General features: G+C 42.3%; 1 protein-coding gene across 3 annotated transcripts in view; it reads right to left on the minus strand.

Moving 5' to 3' along the window:
* GLIS1 (GLIS family zinc finger 1) overlaps window positions 1-22,982 on the minus strand; it is a 188,823-nt gene that overhangs the window by 18,566 nt on the left and 147,275 nt on the right. For 2 of the 3 annotated variants that reach the window (XM_082765693.1, XM_082765691.1), the window contains 4 exons: window positions 19,891-20,052; window positions 16,378-16,488; window positions 13,054-13,186; window positions 7,160-7,310 (listed from right to left, as the gene is read on the minus strand). In XM_082765693.1, the coding sequence (XP_082621819.1) occupies window positions 7,160-7,310; window positions 13,054-13,186; window positions 16,378-16,488; window positions 19,891-20,052 (557 nt within the window). The remainder of the gene's footprint in view (window positions 1-7,159; window positions 7,311-13,053; window positions 13,187-16,377; window positions 16,489-19,890; window positions 20,053-22,982) is intronic. The other variant, XM_082765692.1, reaches the window with a different exon arrangement.

The following is a 22,982-nucleotide window of genomic DNA, read 5'->3' on the forward strand; positions in this document are numbered from 1 at the left end:
TTTCTCTCTTTCTTTCTTCCTTTCTTCTCTTCCCCCCTTTCCCTGATATCTTATAAATCCTTCATTGAAGAGCACCTTGCTGGGCATCATTGCATTTTATTATCCTTTTCTATAAACACCAAGCAAACAAGTAATTGGGCTGTCTGATACTCAGTCTCTGCTCTATGACTGCAAGATACGACAGAGTATTTTTGTTTATTTTTTTCTGTTTGCTTGCTCTGGTTGTGGCTGGCTTGAGGAGGTGCCTGCTGCTCAGAGCTTTGGACTCTATTCCTGCCTCTGCTACTAGTGCAGCGTGTGACATACCCCCATGTGTAGCACCTTTAAAGCAGTACTAAGGAAAAGTCAGCCTTTTCCTAGCTTCTAGATAAGTACAAACTACTCTTCTTAATTCAGAATACTGCATTGGATCGCTTTAATCCAGTGCTGCATCTTCACTGAGCAGTGTCAACAAGTGAGTGCACGAGCACACTTAGAGGGGTTTCACAAGCATCATGGAGAACACGATCCAAAGAAGCTTTTAATAGGACTTGAGAGTCTTAGGTCATTTAATTGCTTTAGAATAATGTTACCAATCAACAGTGATACGCAAACAGCTTCTGGATGAAAATTACACAGGAACCAGAGGAGTCCTTTCCTGGTACACTCAAAAGCTTTCTGCAAGGACCTTGTATTCAGGTACAGTTACTGAAACACTCGCTATCTGTTCTAACAAATACACACAAGTCTCATAGTTGGGCATAAAACATAACTCACTGTTTTGTAACTCATTTCACTACCTACACAAAAGGACTCACGTACATAAACCTGGGCTTTTCTATGTGAAATTAATATCTCTACAATTGCTCTTACTTGATATGCAATATCTGCAGAGCAGTTTAATCGTGGTAATCATGATAGGAACTATGCCAAAATAAAATACATTTTTATTTTTAAGGATTCATTCATTCATAATTTTCATTGAAAAGAAGCTGATGAATCACTACAGTGGAAGGCACTATATGTAACTGAACTTGGAAATCTTATTCTTTCTAACAATCTAGCAGGACAACGTTACCAAAGTAGAAAAAATAAAATAAAAAATCATTTTTAATGTGCTCAAAGAAATATCAAAACAGATTTAGATAAAGAACACTGCTTTAGGTTCAAGTGATTGCCAGGAAGTCAATTACAAAGACATGCAATCAAACGCAGGTATTGTCTACACTATGTTATCTGACGTACTGCACGCTTGACTGATCTGTCTTATTTTAGTCATTTAAGGACATTTTTCTCTGGCAAGTGTGCAGCAAGATGCTTCTAGGTGTAGGTAGATTCTTCACAAGTAGCTGACACCTGCTTTCCTCAGGTTTACAGCCAAAAAGGCACTAATAGGGGGGGATGTTAAGATAACAAGTTGTTGTATCATGACAAATTATTATGCTTAGTGTATATAGCTTATGTCTAACTGCAGAAGTTCTGCTTAGACAACAAAACAAAATGAAAGAGAAACTAATTTACCTACAGATAAAACCAGTAATGGCTTAGATCATTAACATAACGCAGAAGAGCTGTGGTTGAATCCATTTTAAATGCTTCTTGATTTACTCTGGTCAACTCTTTTAAACTCCCTCCTTCTCCTGTGCCTGTCTCTATTTTACTCTAAGCTAGTTTTGCTTACAGTGTCTCTTCTGGGCAGTCACCAAGAGGGGGTCTTATCAATGCCTACGAGTGCCTGAAGGGAGGGTGCAACAAGACGGCGCAGGGCTCTTCTCAGTGGTGCCCAGTGCCAGGACAAGGGCAATGGGCACAAACTGGAACCCAAGAGGTGCTGTCTGACCACCAGGCAGCTCTGCTGTGCTGTGAGGATGATGGAGCAAGAAGATCTCTTTGGAGATCTTCCGAAAGCTGCCTGGATGTGGGCCTGGGTCCCTGCTCTGGGTGGCCCTGCTTGAGCAGGGGTTGGACCAGAGGACCCAGAGGTCCCTTCTGGCCTCAGCCACTCTGTGACGCTGTGATCATAGCACTCCCTTTTTTTAGGCTTTCTAATGAGTGGCAATCCAGCTCTATTAGAAACATACATGAAATACACGTCCATCTATTTCTGCTGATGGCCAAACAGTATTTTACCCCATGATCAGACACTAAGTTATTCTTAACTGCGTATCATTGAAGTAAGCCTAAACTAATGCTAATTTTGCTTTACGGGGGGAAAAAACTGTATAAGCCTATCTGGACATGATTATAAATGAATTCTGATCACATTTTCTACAATGAGATAAATGACTTGGGATTTGCAACCAGATGCTTTTAATTACTGATTTTCTTTGTTACATGAACCTCAGCTCCGCACCTGTACATTGTTCTTTCTTTGTACAGATGTACTGATGCCCCTTTTGCGTGCTCAGGTCCATAACACTGAGATAAATTATGATGGGTTCTTGGCTTCCTCCATTGAAAATGTTTTCAGCTGTCAGGGATATCTGTTTCTTGTTATTGGTTTTAGTGCTTTTGAAAGAAAGTCTAAAACACTGACTTGTGTATTCTATTATAAATGAAGAGTATTCTCCAGTGGAATTCACAATGAATGAATGATGCATCTCCTTGGTCCTAGGAACTGTTTTAAAACTGTGTAGGTATTTAGTTCTCCAGAGTACTTCTTGAGAGTAAAAGTTTGTTTCCTACAAAGATTCTAGCAATGCAAGATCTGGCTTACACCTTTCTTATTAAGTATAACATGGCAGTAATACAAACAAAAAACTAACACACAGGATTTTATCCTGCGCATTTTATTCAACCTTAAAAATATCAGGAATTTCAAATCTGGTGTTCCCTTGTTGAGCAAAAAGGGAGGCTCTGTGTACCTTGTTTTACTTGAAGTAGAGAGAAATGAAGGACTAAACTTTTAACAGAGATCTCTTTACAGCGAAGTATTTCTGTGGTATTTGAATTAACAGGTGCTAACAAGCAAGCAAACAAAAAATCTGATGTTTAAGCAGCCTGATTAAAATGTCTCTTTTCATTTGATTGCTCTTAAGTCCTGTTTCTTGTGATTTTGTATGGGTAAGTGGCTCTTCAGGGAGGTCTGAAGCATGGTTTGAACTGGTTGCAGTTAGCTGGTGAGAAGCCTAGGCAAAAGAGAGTTCTATAAACCCTTTCCTCTAACCCTGATGACTTAATCCTCGATATTAAAGACTCACCATAATTATAAGACTGGATTCAGAGTTCTCATTAATCATCACCTATGGACACCACAGATGTCTTAATCTCACTAGTTCTTCATTGACTGTTGTGTTTACAGAGCAGAAATGAACTAAATTGCCACAGGAGGATATAAAAAATAGTTTTGCTTTCCTTTCCCTTGGAGACACATCACCTTCTTGGTGAAGTTACTATTTGTCAGTCCCCCCAGCTTCTTCTGAGAACATAAGTGCTGTTTGTTATGAGCGGCACGAGTGAGCGAGGGCCTCACAGTCACTTATAGAGGGACTGTGTTCAGATCCTACAAAGTGACCTTGTTCGGTCATTAAGCTGAATTGGTGCAAATCCCTTACTTTGTGCCACCACTTAAACTCATTTAACTTTAGTCAGATCAGTTTCATTTAAACCAATAATTTATCACACTAAACATTTTAAACTGGAACTTAGGGAACTGGTCTACAAATACAACTAAGTACATTTTTAGATGACTTAGATAATACCAGCATAAAAAATAGCAGAGAGAAAGCCAAGTGCAACATCCACCTAAGATTTAATACTAAAAGTTGTGCTTCCATCTTCATACTGCTACAAATCAAAATGGACTACTTTTGCAATGGAGAAAATGAAACCAAATTAGACATTATATATAGCATATGCTGCAAGAAATGCTAAAATAACATTTTGCTACCTGAAGTAAAAAATAAATATATATTTAAACTCTAATCATGACAAGCCCTCTTTCTGGATGCTAAAGGATTTCTCAGTCACACAGTTTTAGTTTAATTAATATCAATATAAGTTAAAGTAAATTATTTGGTCTAGCGTATATTTCATACCAGAATTTGAAAAAATGTTCTCCATATTGTATAATGCCAGTATAAATACATTTGGTAATGAAGTCAGATTTTGTTAGAACATTTTCAAGTGAATTAGATAATTTTGTCAAACTGTTTAAATGTCCTAGTAAGCCATTTGGGAAAATTGACTGCTGCACTTGGTATTGACTTTGGCAAAGGATGGTATGGCATAGGGCTTTTTTTTATTAAAAAAAAAAAAAAAAAAAAAAGCCTTTAAATCAAATTCTGAATCTTCTGTCGAATTTGAGTAGACTATTTGTACTCTGCCTCATGTAGTTTTTGGCATCTTGCATATTTGATGACTCAGTAATTAGATTTCTTGATAATAATCACTTAGTTCATTCCACAGACTTAAACTATGCAATCCAGTCTTGTCATCGTACAGATTCACAGTATAGAAATTCTTTGCATTTACTTAAACGTGAATGCTGAGACAGCTGACAAATGAGGCAAAACATTGTATGTTTGCCAGCCAGCTAGAGCAGTTCACATGAAGAAAGGTAGTGTTAGGTGTTTCTTTCCTATTGTAAACCACGTGTATTTTGTATGAGTAATGGCATGCTGCTGCAAACTGGGAAAGGGGTAACAGGTCTAGAATTCAGTGGCTCCAGGTATTAGATCATTAAGTGATTTTTCTTAGTTAAATGAACGGATGCTTTACACAAAACTGTGCTAAATGAAATTCAAAGGCTGTTACTTCACACTAAGCTTTCTGTATTTGCAGTTAAAATGCCATGGATGGGCTTTATTTCAGCAGTCCTTAATTGTGTAAGTATAAACAGATAAAATACAGAAAGAAGATCTGGGGTTGGGTGTGACAATACTGAATGTGGATTATTTGAGTTTAGAAAATGGTATTTGAGATCCTGAAAAATTCCAAGTCATTATGTCATGAAACTAGATAGCCTGTTTTAAAATAACCATTAAAAATACATTCCCTTTTCTATTTCCTGATGTTTGGTTCATTGTTAGAAATCCATTATCATCCCAGACTTACATTTTGTCATAGGATATTAACTATGGTGTTTCCACAAAGACTTTGCATTGCTTAAGTATGTAAGCACTGAGATAATGCATCAGCACTGTCATCTCCTCTGAGGAAGAATCCTAATTCCACTAGAACTGAAAACAGCAGTGACCATTCTGATGTAAGCTTTGGCCTAAGCAAATGATCAAAACGTCTGGAGAAGGAGCCGGTGAGGAGCTCAGCTCACTCAGCACAGTGAGTGCTGAAGAGAAGTGCTGTACTCTGGTGGGGAGACACAAGGGGCAGGACAGAGAATTTATCTGGGACCTTCAAACCCCTCAAACTGGCAAGTTGACTGCTGCCCCCATTCTGGTCAGCTCTTTGCTTTTGTTTTTTATTAACAGTACCAAGACGTGAAGTGCTTTTGAAACAAATCTACCTTACTGACCACCTGTTAAGTCCCTTCTATGGTGTACCCTTAGGCCGTTTAGTTGGACTTTTTGCCTACCCTAGGAAGCCTACCCTAGAACCAAATCAAGGAAGAAACAGCTGGGCAGTGCACTGGGGAGCACGGAGGAAAGCATCCTGCTCCCCTGGGCTCAACTAGTCCCATGCTGCAGGGAAAGAGTAGCTTGCGGATTACCTTCATTTTTGACTCTCATCTCCATTCCTCCTGTTTGCACTCACTGCCTTCTCTGCTACAGAAAACCTCACATTGACCTGCTGCAACTTCCACCTAAATCCTCCTGCCCAGTGCCTCCTGTTGGTCATGTCTCTGCCATGGGCATGAGTCTGTCAACGGGAAATAAAAGGTGAGGAATGTGGGGGGCAGGGCAGGGAGGGAGAGGGTTTGGACGCAGACATCTTATGTAAGCTTTTCAGTAATTAGGGGCAAAGTCTACTCGTATGATGGGCAGATATGCATTGTATGGTGGGGAGGCACTTGTTCCTGGCATGGGTCAGAAGAGGTGGCTGAGGGAGGAACAGGGTATAGAAGCTAAGCTTGCTACAGCATTCATTCCCCAATTCAGAAAAAAAAAAAAAAAAAAAGACAGCAGCTTGTTCCTAAATGAACTTCCTCAGTCAGACAGTTCTTCAACTATTCCAGGTGTAATTTTCCTTGTTGTGCTCTTTCCATGCACCCCACCTTCTATCTGTTGCTTAAAGAGTACAATTAAAACTTCCTGGGCTTTTCTTTCCCCATATAAAAGAAGGGATGGGTCAGTCACTGACAAAGATAGAAAAAATCTACATTCACTCGCTGGCCTTGCTGAAGAACCCCAACGTATTATTAGGTAAAAAGTTTCTTCATCTCCCTTTATCTCAAGTTCCCATCAGTAAAGCAAAATCAGAGTACCCTCCCTGTCCAAAGCACTGGGAAGAAAAAAAATCCAAGTTTGATGTGTGATTTACATGAGTGAAGGCACCATGAGTGTAGCAGAAAGATGAGTTGAATTTTGTGGCTTACAGAGATTCTTTGCTGTTGAGATGCTTTGAAAGCCTTGAAGAAATGGTAAAATAGGAATATCACATAAGGTAGCGATGCAATACAATCTGTACTGTAGCAACGCAATCTCTGCAATCATTGTGCTAATATCCCCTTCCCTGATTAGGATCTTACTGGTTAATGCTTACAGCTGAAAAATGCATTACCAAAATCTCAACAGAGAGCAAGGAAGTGAGAAAACTTGCCATTCTGACACAAACTAAGTCTTATAAAGGCAAACACTGCCTTATTCCCGAGTGAGTCATAGTTTGGATTTTACCCTTTGAGAATTTTTTCATCTTAGCTAAGAAAAGTTCTCTGCACTTATCCAAATCTACAAGAAGTCATTGAGGAAGAATTTAAAAAATTAAATACAATTGCACTCTGTGGAGAAAAACAAAATCCCAGTGTATTTCATGGAAGACAAAGATATGGCTGTAATGTCAAATTTTTAGAAATGTCAAAGTTTGCCCTGCTTTGCGCAGTGGATGGATGAGGTGAACTTTTGAAGTCCCTTCCAAATTAAATTACTCTATAATTCTAAAACAAACAGAATTGCTTAGTTTGAGTCAGTGTTTTTCATTCAAACAGCATTCATGCAAACCAAGATAAACAATTAATGGTTCACTATCATGCCTGACAGAGGCCAAGCATGTTTCACACACATACCCTTCCCTGGCACTTTCCAGCGGTGACTGGTGGTGATGTGGACTGGAGAGGGTGGAGTCAAGAGGATGGTGCCTTGAAGGGATGTCGTGAGGAGGTGGCAATACACCTGGTGAGGGACCATTATGGTTAGCACTGGAACCACTGTACATGCCTGTGAACAAACAAACATCATTTTGCAATGTAAAATAAGCAAGGAAAGGAGAATCCAAGTGACATGATAGTTTCCAACTCCTTCCCTGTCCCCCAGCCCACCCCGACACACACACGGGGCAGCACACCTCTGTTGGGGCAGTCGCCTACCCAGACACGCAGCATGGTAGTGAATACTTGAGTTTGCCATGGCACTCAAGCTGTATCAGGGCATTTTGCCACGTGTGTGTCTCCCCTCCAACACTCTCGGATGGTCCTGTGACTGGAGATGTGGACGCACTCCCCCCAGCAGCCTGTGGGACCTGGCAGGACTCTCACCCTGCCTTCGCTGTACTTCGGTGTTCTAGATGCTGTTTGCTCATGCCACCCTACGGCAGGGGGGAAAAAGGCCTGGCTCCTCTAAGTGCAGTTCTTGGCAAAGCCTGGTCTTCTTTTCTCTGCTTCTCTGCCTTCTGCGTTTACCTACAATACAGCTCCCAGAGTTTTGGCCCACCGAGGCATGTACACAGACGTGGACTAGGGCAGCCACTGACATTGTACTGTGAAAGTTGTGGGGGGCGGATGAGGTTTGCCAGCTCCCAGTGCCCAGCTACAGCCCAGCAGTCCCCACACATCCTCTGAGGGCTAGTTTCTGTGCCTTCTTTCTTTCTGCAGTGTCCACCTTTCCAGTCCTGCTCAGTGTGAGAGAGTTACACACCGAGGAAAAGGGAGCTGCGTGTCAGCCGTGCTTTGCCGTGTCCCACACCACTGGCAGGGTTCGGGATGGCTCTCGTCCCAAACCCTCTGAGGGACATGTAACGGGCAGAAAGCAACAGGAAAAGCTGAGGCCAGGCGGAATGTGTGACAGCCCTCCGGGTGGGTAAGCAGCGGCTGAATGTCAGCATCTGTTTCTTTGTGACTGAAGAGTTAGAACCACTAGGGCAAGATTCCAGCCACCTTTGTCAGGGACTTCAGATGAGTCAAAAACCTCTCATGAACAATGAGTCCTCGGCTGTTGACAGATCTAAAAGAACGAAAATGAACCACATCATCTCTGTCTCCTGCTAGACAGAACATTTGTCAACCAGCCAGTGAAAACAACTTGCTTTCTGCACCGAAAGCCAGACAGAAGGGGTTTTAAGAAGTCAGATGTTCCCAGGTGATGCAAGGATTTATTTGTCAAAGCCTCTTCTGATAACAGTAAGCCAGTAGCTAGGATGCTACACTGTGAGAATGCTGTTACTTCAGCCTATTTTACGATATAATCGATTCCACTTCCCACAGATCCTTCTTGTTCACACATTTGTTCTCAGGCTTGGCAGATGAGCCAAACACCCATTCGACTTTGTGCTGTGTCATTTCACACTTGAGCTGTATTTCCACATGCAGTTCAGGTATACTGGCAGCACAGCCTGGAGGAAACTGCTGAATCTAGGAAGGGAGGTTTGTGCTCTCTATCTGACTGAGATAGCCTTAACGGCCCCTTGGTGATAGCTCACCCCAAAAAAGTTAAAAAACTCACAGAAGAGAGTTCTAATAGTGCAGCAGCCAGTAAACACATACTTTTTTTTTGTCTTACAGTCCCACCCCTGAACAGTTCATGAATGTTTCAGAGGTCTCCCCTGGGCTCTTCCTTACTGCCCCAGTTACCATGGATGGTTTCAGTTCTTTGCTTGGGGTGGATGAAGACAGAGTGCCACAGTACCTGATTCTCAGCTACTGCTCAGGTATTACCTTTACAACAAGAAAATCACAGCCAGCACGCCCCTCTAGAGAGGCAAAAAAAAGTTAATAAAAACACCCCACACATCCTTATGTCTGAGAGCTGTGTCCTGCACAATCCCATGCACTCAAACCCACCCCATCAGAAAAGAAAATGAAACCACAATTGCTGCCGCTCTCCCTTTCTGTCACACTTTGCCAGGACCAGTACACAGAGGAATTTACCCAGCTGTGGAACAACGTGGGCAGACACCCACTGCCCACACTGGGCTTGGAGCTCCTCTCCCATTGAAGCAGGGCTCCTTCCATCTACCCTGAATTAATCCGTGTTTTCACTTACAGATTACACCTCCTCTGGAAAAGCACCCCGCTTGCAGCATGTGTGCTGAGGTTTGTGGGGTTAGTTCACCAGTGAGCTTTCTTTTTCCTGCATCTTTATTCACCACAACGCCTTCGCTCCTGCTGGGTTGGACACGCGGCATCTCTTGTCCTCGGGTCCCCCCGGCCCTCCTGCCACACCGCAGCGTGTGCTGCCTCACCCCAGAGGCCGCTGGCTGCCCTCGCACTGACAGCCCGGCCCCGCAGCACCGCTCGCTCGGCAGCCCACCGCAACCTCAGCCGAAGCACGTCGGGATGAAGCCAGCTGTCCCCATCTCCTCTGTGACGCTTTGACAAATGTGGCGCCGCACGTGCGCTGGCGGCTGCCAAGCAGCATGTGGCCCAGCTGAGCCCTGCCTGCTGCTCCCGCGGGGGGGAACGCTCGTTTTGGGTGCCACTCTCTGGTATCCAGCTGCCAGGATTCATGAGACTCATCAGAACGCAATTATCTCTGGGGCGTTTCTCAAATGTGGTTGAGCTTGGCTAACGGATTAAAAAAATAAAACTGTGGGGAAGGGGACTGACACATGTGGACAGCGGCGAGCACAACGATTACGTAAGTCTCACTTCCTAAGGAAATGAGACTAGGTCCAGAGCCCCGATCTGCACAACGCTGGGCCAGGGAGAGCAAAAAGGGAGCTGCGAGGCTGCTCTGGCACCAGGCACGGGGCCGTGTGCTCCTGGGCCTGGCGATGAAGCTCTGAGACTGCACAGCCTTCCGCTTGGAGCGGGCCGCGTCCGCCCCTGAAGCTTCTGGATAGTGAGAAAGCCAAAAGATGAGCCAACGTAGGCCAAGCATTGCCCCTATTGTTTGCTCACTTTGCTTGCAGGGGGTGTCTGCCTGTAATTAGGAGTATTTCCAAGGCCATGTGGCACAAGCAATGGAAGACGGGGTTTACTATGGGATTCCATGTGAGTCTGCAGTGAGACATTCATTTCTCTTGAGTCACTAAGAGCCAAATTGAACTTATTTAATATTAAGTTCAAAACAAGGGCACTCCAACAGAATATTAACTTCACTTCCTTCAGAGGAACAGACCTTTCACTGCTCGTGGGCACTGTGCCGGGCGTACCGCGCTAGGCTCTACGCAGGCCATGAGCCATTTAGTCTGCTACTGGAACTCATTTTGGCTGTCAAAATTTCAATGTGTGTATTTACAGAATTAAAACACTCAAAATTTGGAGTTGCTGCTGTCACCCGGATCCCATGACTGGGTGTGAAGCCCAGCAACAACAGCACTTTTAGAAGGAAATAATGGCAGTGGCAGTTTATCAGGAAAGAGAGCGAACTGCCTTGTTCTGGAAAGAAAGAGGTATCTGCTGACACGAGGGTGGACAAGTCCTGCCCACTGCCAATCCCTAACAGTAAGGAAGAGTCATTTGACAGCAGAGAAATGCTGCATTTCCTTTGCTCCAGGGACTCCCTCTGCCTGAGAAACCAGGTGCCTCTACAATGGAAGAAGTCAAGGAGGAAGAGCAGTTGCTATTCCAGCCTCACTCAGTATCATTTTCAATAGTTCCAAAAATTCCTCTTCTTTTCCAGCTTCTTTTCCCTTTTTTACAGCAGGTACTATATTCTTAGTACCTGAAGTCGCACAGAAGCCTTTGGAGCTGTTATAAATGACTGCTTCTGCAAGCCCAACCCAGTTCAGGGCTGTGCATCTTGGGCCTCTTCATGCATTGACCACCTCAGCTTGTAAATATGTGTCATCAATCAATAATTTAAATGGGTTGGCCTTTAACCTTAACATCTGTTGCCAAAATGGTACTTTGAGCATCTGTGACTAGCAGCCTTTTTTTTTTTTTCAGCTTTATGCCAGGAGAGACCAGAAAAAAAAAAAAAATAACAAAATGGGCAGGCCCAGAAAAGATGACTGCATGGGGTTACCTGAATGGAGATAACTTCCTTTGCTGGGAGAGCGAGAGAAGCCCTTGGGCACAGCTGGACTTGAATGTGAGCAGCCATGAAGCAATTTACAAAGAAGGTAAAAGAAGATCTAAGCAAACAATGGGTTCCTCTGACTGCAAAATATTCTTTTGCTCACTGTCTTACTCAGTCCTAAGCACAAACCTGCTTTGAAGTTTGACACAAGGGACGGGAGTTTTTTACATATTTCATTTTTCTATGATTGGCTTTCATCCCTGACATATTTAAAATGTGCTTTAACTTGGAGAAAGACAAAACTGAAACTCTCCAGGAATCCAAGTGATCCCTAAAGCCCAGAGCTCTGCACATTAATAATGTGGTTTCTTTGGAAAAAAAAAAAAAAAGAAAAAAGCTTAAACCATGAACACTTTCATATTTTCAAGTGGCATTAAGAGACCATCATATACTGTATTCATCCATACATATCCTATATACAGTATTACAGCTGCTTTGTCCAGAAATATTATCTCTGCTTATGTGAAAGAGCAAACATCCAAACTATAGGTGGCAGCAGGAATGTCCTTATGCTTTAAATCTGTAAGGATCAGCACTTTAGCTTATTTGCCCTAAATAATGATAGAGAAACAGTTTTGCCTATGGAATTACACCACACATAATATGAAGTAACCTCTGTTTCACTGTAAAATAGTGATTTATTTTCCCTAGCACTTTTTCATACTGTGCATGTGATGGGGTCTCTTATAGGGTGACCCGATGGAAGTATCGGGAAAGATTTACTAAGTTTTTTACAACAACCCTGTGACAGACTGATATAATCTGCAAAGAAATTATTGGAGAAAACCAGTATTATTGACAGACTAAACCTTTAATTTCAGATGAGGTTCTCAGAACTGACACTGTGAGGTCAGGGCCGGTCCATTTATCTGTAAGCAGTAACTTTTTTCTTGTTTTATTGTGGCCACTTGAAATCTGAGGCTATTCCTGAGGTTATTAACCACACCCCATCCTGAGGGCAATGTCACCGGGCTTTCCTGTCCTGCCTGGAAGGGAGAGGCTGGACTGCCAAGGGTGGAGAGCAGAGGCCATGTGTTGCCCTCACACATCTCAGGAGTGCAGATGACAAAGCCAGAGCATTGAAGTAATCCCCCCAAGTCCCTCCAGCTTCCTGCCACCTCTTGAGGAGCCACATATAAACCGGGAGTGCAGACTCCCAGGGGAGCGCTGCTGGAATGATGGGTCATTTCCCTTCCTACTCCATCCTGCTCACCAGGTACATTCCAACGTTTTAGTGCAACTTAAACTAGAAAGGGGAATAGGAGGTGTCAAAAAGGATGATTTTGTTGCTGCTGTTTTTAACATCTGGTGTGAGAAAAAAAGGATGAAATTCTTCCCTAAGTAACTCTAGTTACTTAGTACTCTTACAAAGCAAAATACAGTAATAAAGAGCACCAGCTCATCCCTTGGTGCAGGTGAATGAGCATCTGGCATTCTTGTTTTCTAATCCCAGTTTACCTTTGGTTTTCTCTAAGTCTCAACAGGAAAAAGCTAGGATTTATCTGGAAAGCTTGAACTGAGCTACTAAATCAATTTAAAACAGATTAATTTGGCCCAAAGCTAAAATGTTTTATTGATGATCTTAGCAAAGAACTCACAAAATTATTTCATTTTATTTTATTATGTATTTTTTTCTAACCTCTTCCATTGTGGCAAATCAGACCCACAAGCTTTTCTGTTATTGTATTGACATTAGCATGATACTTATTAGAAATATTCTTACCTGTAATTAAATCGTGATGACCTACAGATCGACCACATTTCCCATCCAAAATGTGTTGTGAAGATGTGTGGAGCTGTTGTATAGCTAAGCATTCACTTAGTACATCCTGTTCGATATCAGTACATGAATTTAGCTACAAGAGGAAGATAAAACAAACATTTTGTTTCAAAGTAAACCAAATGACGTCTAATTAAATTCATATGTCTCTTTGCTTAAAGATTATGTACAGAAGGAAGGAGCAAAATGACATTCTTAGCAACTTGGTATAATTAAGGATATATCTATTAGTTGGTATTTCTAATTAGACATAATTTGGGTTTTCTTAAGCACACAAGTTAAGTGTGTTAATCTTAAATTGAGAGCAGTTTGCTCCAGACAATAATGTACCCTGGGTTTCTTCAATCCTTCCATAGTAGTTTAACTGCATATTTTCAGGCTTTCTATAGTTTCTTGGGTTCTGTGGCAAAAGGATTGCATGACGTTGTTACTGTGACACTTGGAAAGACATTTGATAGGGAAAGAAAAGTGTTTGTGCTTATCAGATTAGAACTGGTGGAATAATGTGCTGTCAGTAATGTGTACGAGGTATCACCAATATGTCAGCTGTTCTCCAAGTAAATTAAAGCTCTGGCAAAAGTGTCTGAAGCAAACTCTTGAAAACCACAATGTCGATCATATTAAAAACAGCAGGAGAGGAGAATTAAGAAAGAAAAGCATTTCTAATTCTCTTTCAAACATGCTGACGTTGCCAAGCTTTTGTCATAATATAGTGCTCACATTACACACACAGCCATCATATTCTATAGCCATTAATAAATAGTTATTGTCTCTCTGTTTACAGTTTTGCATACCAATCTCCCCTGGGTTTGGTTATTCTAAATAAAAGATCCAGGCAAACCTATTCAGAATTCTGCTATACAGCCATTTGTTTGATCAAGATAAACATCTAACATTTGGATCACAAAGTGCATCTGCAGCCAATTAAACTTAAACTACTACTAAATTAACAGCTAACTTTCTCGTATTTTGTGCTTGTAAAGCTGTTCAGAACAACCAAATATTACCGCTGCAGTCATCTAAGCCATGTTCGTAATATTCAGGGTTCCTTTGATGTAAGTCTCAGCACAGGACATTTTCTTTTGTATCAGAGATGGCACATTTTGGTAGCATATCTCAACTGAGACATGCGGGCAGAGCATTTTTCTTCCTTGGCTAAATCATTGCTGCTCAGAACTCCGAGGAAGCTGATGCCAACAGGAAACTGACTTTCCAGAGTAGTAACCAAAATTGAGCAAGTGAGTGTGAACAATATTTTCCCTTTTTATCCTATGTCTGAAATCCAATGTAGACCATCACTATTTCAATAGCAATGAGATTTACTTAGTTGTGAAAGGGTGGTGGTTTTTTGTTTTTTTTTTTTGTGTTTTTTTTTTTTTTCCTGTAATATGATTAAGTGAAATATCTGTTTATTATTTCTTTATGAATCAGATTCAGCTTGGTCCCTGTTAAGAGAGCCTGATCAAAATGCTCTTCCAATCTACTGCTTTCTCAGATGCCTTTTAGGTTAAAGGAAAAAAGACAAAGGATCAAATATTCATAAAGTTATCATGGGCAAATGAGACAGGAAATCCAAAGATGATTTCTAACCTCTGGAGGAGAGCAGATTTAGATTTGGTCTACCAAATAAGGTGTGGGAAGCAAGGAATTGACATTATTTTAAGATAGACTTGATAAGTCTACGGGAGGGTGTGTATATACATGCAGAAAAACTCCTCAAGCTAGGAGATTATGAGATATGAAACCCTGGATATTTGGTGTCCTGGTATGTCCAAGTAGCCCGAGTTTTCAATGTGTGTGCAGAGCATTTGCCCTGCTGTATTCCTTCTATGCTTAAGGCCTCCCCCTGCTTATCCAGGAAGTACTTTTTGCCCCTTAATGCAAAATTTGGATTTAGGTATTTTCCCCGCCTTCCTCTGCAGAACTGGCAATTGGCCTCATCAGTTGTTGGGGTGTAATAATGGGGACTGTTCCTTTGTCCAGACGTAAAGGTTGTTAATGAGTTCCTGTATTAAGTCCTGTAGTCAGAACTGAACAAACAATACCCATATCTGCTGTTAGGAAAGAATTCCCTCCTTCCTTTCCCCAAGAAGTACATCAGCAACCACTGGAAGGAAAAAGGTGGGCAGTTCTCTCCCTCAGAACACAGAGCATGGTTGCTTTCCGGGGTCATCTGAGAATTCCATGTAACAAATCTTCCTGTTGCAAAGATCTTGCTATTGCAAAAGATTTTGACACTAGTCTACCTCTTTCTGTGGCTAATTACGGTTACAGCTTTTTGTCTCTTACTGTCAAGTAGGACCTAAAGGTTCCCTTATGGTATTCTTGAGAAGTGCTTTGCAACCTCTGGTGTGGGAGGCATGTGCACAGCACACTCTGAGGAACCTTCCAAGGCGAGAGCTGTAGTGAAACCACATTACCCTATAAAACAAAGCTGGGCTGCAATCCTGGGCAGTCCTTTCCAGCCCTGCCCACCGACATAAAAGATCTGACTGGATCTGAGGACACCACTGCTGCTTGTTGGAGCTAATTGTCATTGCTTGCTAAGCCGTGTATTCCCTGCCACTCCTGGGCCGCAAATATGCTCATGGTCTGTTCTGTCACAGCCCGGCTCTGTGGGGTCCCAATCATCTGTTTACAAACTGCGTGTACAAATGCGTAATAAACAAGTCTCTGATCCTGGGCTGGAGCCCATAAGCCTCCCCGTTCAATAATGAGTTCAGGATTCAGCCCGTAGAAACCAAAATGCTTATTTGAATCTAATACTAGTGAAACACAACTAGCAGCCTGGGTTTGGAATGACTTGTAAATGTGTTTAAAACACAGATGTGGTGGGAGAAGCGTGGGGGGGTTCATTCTGATCAATTACAAGCACTCCTTTTCTGACGTTTCCATAGTATGCTGGCTTTGTTTCACTTGAATTTGAGATAATCTGCTAGCATGTATTTACTAGCTGTTTGCAGAGACTCAATGCGTGAACATTTCATGCGAATGACTGCAAAATTTGGGCTTGTGAACAGGAAAAAAATGGTTGGGCAGAAAGCGTGGGACAAAGTGAAACTACCAGGTGGTGGCCTTGGAAGTGCAGAACTATGAAGTGAGCTGGTGAGCAATAACGATCAAAATCCAACAGGGAAATGAGCACAATTTGAGTTTTCTTGCAGCGGTATTGCAGAGGAACCCTGATTCGAAAATATATAAACTAAAGTTAAATTTAAAAACTGTGGAGACCTGGAGATGCGTCACTTCTTGCCTGGTGAGTCTTACCTTCTTACGCACCTGTTGTTCTTTGGCTGAATGAGCTTTCACGTGCTTGCGCAGCGAGCTGGGGTCGGTGTAGCGTTTGGAGCAGCCAGGAATCTGACAGGCGTACGGTTTCTGTAGGTGTGAGGGAAGGGAAAAAATTTCATATTTCTGTGCATCTCTGCAGTTGGCACACAGAGCCTGAAGGACACAGAGCCATTTCTGTGCACCATGGCATTAAGCCTGAGCTGCTTGCTCTGCTTGCCGTTTCCAGATCTGCAAACTCTGAGTACAAACGCCTGACACAGCGCAAACAGAGGAGCAGCGCCGATGGCTCTGACTTTGCTCTCCAGACAAGTGCTGAGAGCATTTGACACATCTGTAATCCTGCACACTGGATATATTACTGAGCTGAATTAAATGCTAATGAGATGTAATTGGATGGGCTTTGAGAGCTTTAAGTCTTCTAGCCTTAACAGTAGACTAAATGATCACGAGAACACCCAACAAAATTATAAATATAGAAGTTCTGGTTTCTAATTCTGGTTTACATAGTTTTTACAACAACTATGTTCCACATGCAGCAGAGTAAAACTTGTGGAATAGCACACATTTGGTTTCCTTCATACCCTTTTCCTGTTTTGAACAACATCAACGTCTTTCTTTTTATAACTCCTAAGCAAACAACCTGCATCAAACATTAACATCTGAGAAAATCAATACAAAAACAAAAATCCACTATTGTTGACTTTGTTGGGAAGACCTTTCCAGCTGACTTTGGCATGTGTCAGAGCTCGCTGAAACGTGGCACAATATGAGCACTTTCCTACGAAAGCCATCTGAGCCTGGGCAAGCAGTTCCAGCGTGCTCTTCTCCTATGAAAATAAATAAATTTTAAAGGGCACTCCAATTTAGCTGCTGATTCTGGAGTCCCAGCAATGGAAAGCCTCACCAAGTTCTCCTCTCAGTTATGCCTACTTCCAGCTAGCGAAACACTATCTCCGTGCTGCAGTACAGCAGCCAAGTGAATGTGCAATTACCAAGCTGAACAAAGGGACTCTGGCACTTGTTGTTAAGTAACCATTGACTTAACTGGTAGCAAGGAGTGCTGCGTGTCAAAGCTCACAGCGTTTCAAAGCCGAACATGCCTTTGTGCTTTGTTTTCTTGCCTCATCTGTCAACATAATCTTGGCCTTCTCACTTGTACCAGTAAGTCTTTTTGGTGCTTTCCCAAAGCTAGAAAACTGGTTTGTCGTGACCCCAGGGTCACATTCTTTATTCCCCTTGATTTCAGATGGAGGATGCACAAAATGAAAAAAAAAAAAAAAGTTTTGGGAGAAGTGACTGTGAGGTCCTTTACACGGGTTGCTTTACTTGTGGAGGAGTGATGACGTGCCCTTTCTACCACAAGGACAGATACGTTCCCTTTGTTCTGCTTCTGCCTAGGAGAAAGATCTACTTCCAGATGATTTAGGAGAGATCTGATCAAACTAGCGTACACAGTAAGTCTCTGAAATTATTTACAGATTCTCCTCCTGGAGTAGATAAATGATGGAATGACCTACATTAAGAAGCTTTAAAACCAATTCCAAATGCACTCAATAAGGAATAAGTAGTCTGTATAAACCCCTTTTCTTTGTAAGTACCTCAAGAGGATATGTACTGCTGCTCTGCCCAGCCAGCAGGAAATTTCTTAAGGAATAATAGAATCATTCACCAAATCATGGCCTTACAGGCTAACACAGCACCTACCCAGAAAGTTATAGGGCAAAGCAGATTTATGGAGAGTGTCTGGAACACACAGGGAACTGACACCTGAGGAAGGACCATGGAAAACTTCAACAAATGCCTCTTTGCAGAACAAAGAGCAGAGTATTTTTCAAATAATTGGTATAATCTGAATTACTGATAGAATCATTCAATTTAGTGATATGGACACTAGATGAAAATCTGACTATTTGCTTTGGCTATTTGCTTCGATGTTATGGACAATTATTTTGCCACTGAGCTAACACAGTGTGCAGTCTATACAGTAGCACCATCCCATAGCCCGTAGAATGTAAAAAATTATTTTTTACATTCATACAATACACCAAGTCAAATCACAGGACTTCAATTAATGCAAATAAGTGGAAGTCATTTAGTATAGTGTAGGGTTACAGAAACAGTTTTGAAGAACCTGAAACAGAAGAGCATGGATGATATTTTTAGTCATTTAAGAAAGTTAGTAGAAAATGATTACTGTACCTTTTTGCTGATTTATGAGCATTTCAGACAATTAAGACAGAGATACAGGAAGAAGAAAAGAAAATAGAAAGTTAAGAGATTTATCTTCAATAGTGCACAGATCAACAGATATAAATATTTTTGCTTATTTTGTTAACTCATTGAATTATCTTTCAAAACTAATAAATGGCATTCCATTTGTGAGTCTGACTAATAAAAAATATATCCATTAGATTCAAGCAGTTACATTTCAAAACCATGCACCCAATTTAGTATATCCAGTTTCAAAAGAGAGGCATTTTAGAACTAATTACAAATTCAAATATCTCAGGTTGACTTTCAAATAAATAAAACATTGTTATTGTAAGTGTGCTTTGGTTTGGAAAATGTGACTGACTCGCTTCTCCTACTTGTTTGTTTTTGCAAGGCATAATGTACATGAGACATTCCTTAATGCTGCACTGTCTGAAATGTGTAACTGCTTAAAAAGTAAATATCAATTAAACTCAAAAGTTCTGCCCCATAAACACTTGGCCAAACATTAAACCGTATACTCATTTCTTTGAAAAAGACAAAGGAACAACTTGGGCTGTTATTCTTTAAAAGCTTTATGCTGGGGACTTAACTCATCTACAGAGTTGCCTACTTACTTTCTTTCCCCATAATATGGCGATTTAATTTTATCAGAGCTGAAGACACCAGACAGGTCCCCATCTTCCCTGCATGGCAAGTGGGAAGACTTGTAGAGCTGAGCCAGAACCACCAACTCTATATAAAGGTTCATACCTTTACAGTTCATACTGGTGGTGGGTACTTAGCTTACACCACAGCTGTATCTTTACCTTTACAAAATTATGTCCAAAACTGAGAGGCATTTACCTTCCATTAGATGTCTGAGCTGCTTTTGCATTCATTCAGAACAGACTTTAATGAAGCAACACAGGATAGGAAGTGAGACAATGACATACATTGAGCACAGCAGCGATGACTCGGCTTGCACTCATACTATACCTTATTGTACTGGTGCCTCCTCTTACTGGAATGGGAACAATGGGAGAGTTTGCTGAGTAACTTATTCCTGTGTACATTATTCCTCAGCATGAATAAGACTGTTGAATTTGCCTCTCTGAGATCAAGCCATTTTTTATTTCTGAATAACACTGAATTAAAAACAAAAGTACAGTTGCTTATAGCTGAGTTTTCTGAGATGCTCCTCATGAAAAGGAAAAGTCACCCTTCAGTTTCAGGACAGATTGTGTACAAGGACTATTGGAAAACTCAGTGCAACTCCCTGTATGAAATCGTGCTTACGGTATCCAGGTGTGTTCGCTGATGCTTTGCCCGGTCGCTGGAGTTGCTGAAAGCTTTCTGGCAGCCTGGGTGCTGACACAGGTACGGCTTCTCCCCAGTGTGACTCCGGAGGTGAATCTTAAGGTTCTCAAGCCTAGAAAATGCCTTGTTGCAACCTTCAAACTGAAAAAGTCATAAAAAAATCGTTGTAAAGCGCTATTAAATAAACCATGTGCAGCCACAATGAGAACAGTGTAAGATCCAAGTTGGACATGTAATAAATCAACCAACATTCAAACATCTGTTGAAATTTATGGATGAAACACAACATTTTGTGCTGTTCATTTAATCTGTCACTGAAGACATGGTGTGTAGCTCAATAATAATACACAGGTTATAAATATCTCACACGTTTTGTCTGAAGTACTGAACGTTTGAAGACATGGTGCCAGTACAGAAAATCCAAAGAAAGAACAAGTGTTCTGATGAGCTCTCTCAAATGTTAATTGGCACAGGATCCACTGTGGGAAATAACAATTAGCTGCTACGGACAGAGAGCACGAGATGCTATTTGTGGCGGGTAAGAACCTGGTTTCAGGTGTCTGAAATCCTATACAGTGGAGCAGATGAGCACAGACTATTACAAGAAGACCCGATCCATTTGAAGATCAATCCAAAGGAGCTCTGCTGTCATTCTGCACCCTTTTCTTTACTAGCCGTATCATTCAGATCTGTCCTCAGCATTTACACAACCAGTAACCTGAGCAATTCTGATTTGTTAAGCACCCGTTTCATTAAGGAACTCAGTAATAATATGCTGCATAGCATTCATAACAGAAGGAGCTGTTTCAAATTAAATCTGAATAAATAAATAAATAAATGCTTAAAATTTCCAGCTACTGGGCCAGAGAAAGAGTGTTTTGCATTGCTCAGTGGTGAGTTTCAGTGTTACAGACAACAGGCGACTGCACTGGAGGAACTGTGTCTAGGATGGGCTTTGAGGATTAACTCAGGTGAGCACAGATACATGTACGTGCACATGCACCAGCAAACCCAGAACACAGGCTCAGATGCTTATTCATGTGCACAGACACTTCCCTGCACACTCACATGTGGTGGTGTGCCCATTTTGCCCGCTCTGCCTTGCAGCCTCATGGCATTGCAGATTTCCTCGTGGCTCTATACAGATAGGAACTTGGCTCCGCTACAATTTGGGATCTCACCACTTCCTTCTGCTGAGTCAGGATTTTGTTCTGCAGACTGATATTCACAACCTGTGGTGCTTTGGGTGGCCTCACAGAAATGACAATGTCACCAACGCCTGATGTATTTTGCTTGTCATGCACACACCTCTTACACCCATTGGTGTGTGCAAACTTCTGACTTTGCAAGCAGAGGGATGGGAAGGGAAGGCAGATGTAGATGGCGCCTAGAAGAGGCAGTAAGCTGGAGGCACCCGGTCTCCTGGTGCCTGATGGAGGCAATTTGAACTGCTGATGGAGAAAGGCCCCTCAAATCTCTCACAAGGACAGCCCCTGGTAACTGGAGTTGTGAGGTTCTGAACGTGGTTTGCTCTTTGTTTCCCAGCTCCCTTTCCTTTCCTATTGTTCCCTTTCTTCAGTGTCCTCTGATCAGTGCCGTGCTCACACTGCTGTATCACCCCCTGCTAACCAACACCCTTCTCAATTTCAGCTCAACTCCTCCTGGCTTTATTCCCTGATCCACAGCCCCAAGGTAGCCTGGGATCAGACCCAGGGTCTAACAAAGCTGTTTTGCAGCTCAGCTCTGCAGCCTCGCTCACCTGAACCCCAGGTGAGCAGCAAGAGCACGCTTCTCCCGTCGTTTTTGTGCTGTCCCACCTGCGTGAGCTATTCCCCGTGACCCAAGCAGTCTCCCCTGACCAGCCCGAGCCTTTTACAAGCTCCACTGCCCTCTCTAAAGGGCTGGTTCTGACAGATGGCATCGAAACACCTTGCCCAGGAGGACATCAGGTGGCAACGTTGCTTGTTGATGGGTCCCTGGCAGACTTTACACCCTGCCAGCATCGGAGTCACTACGGTGACACTGCACAGCCTGACCCTCATCTCCGTGTCGTCTCAGGGGCAGAAAGACCTGGTATGTCACAGCAGTCATTTCTGAGCTATCCAGTCACCAATGCAGGATTTTGACCCTCAGCATGTTTTTCTAGTGGATTATCAGTCTTCAGCTTCGTATCTACAGCCTAATGTGAAGTAGGAAAGTATGCAGAATAATCCAAACTAATTAGAGGTCCAGCTCCATTCCCATTGATGTCAGTAGCAAAAATTCCAATGGCAAATGTCCTAAAACATCTAAACACAAGCTTAATTTGAAACACATGAACGCACATATGTTTAAGAGTTTGCTGGATTGGGACTTAAGGAAGAAAAGGAACAGGCCCTACCATAAACGCTCAGAGCTACAATGCGAGCAGCAACACTCACACAAACATGAATTTATTGTACTTTTACTGTGGTCAACAGCCTTTTTTTGGTGCTAACGCATAATCCAAACGCTCCGTCACCACATATGCCTTGACTTCAATGGCTTTTCTTAATTATATTATTATTTTTTCTTATTTTTATTCTTCATATTATCCAGCTCCAGTACGCTGGATGACATACAGTGAGTGGGGCAGTCACAGTGCCCTGCGATTCAGGCTAACTGTAAGGTGGGAGAACACACAAGCAAGGAGCGGTGTGACTACAGCTCAGAGGTTCAGGAAGGCAGGGTTGCTAAAGGTAAGTGGCTAAAAAGGAAGAAAATCAGTGGAAAAAGGAGTGGGGGTGGGAACCTTGCTGGCTGAGGAGAGGGGAAGAGCAAAGGTGAAAGGCCTGAGAGGGAGAGAGGAAAGGAGCTGGCCAGGACTGACAAGCAAAAGGCTGGGACAATTCCTTTGGAGCTGCAGAAAGGTCTTTGCTTTGAAGGATTCCAGGAAAACCTCTGTTTTGACTCTGTTATGTCTTGCTGGATCTGCTAACTGTATCCTTTGCAGTTTTTCCCTACGAGTCCACACGTGAAGGCAGCACTGCTGGGACCCGGCTTGAAGCGGAAGAGCCTCCCTCCCCCGTACAGGGGCAAGGATGAGTAACCTC

This window comes from Aythya marila, assembly GCF_965140915.1.
Source record: "Aythya marila genome assembly, chromosome: 8".
Lineage (NCBI taxonomy): Eukaryota > Metazoa > Chordata > Aves > Anseriformes > Anatidae > Aythya > Aythya marila.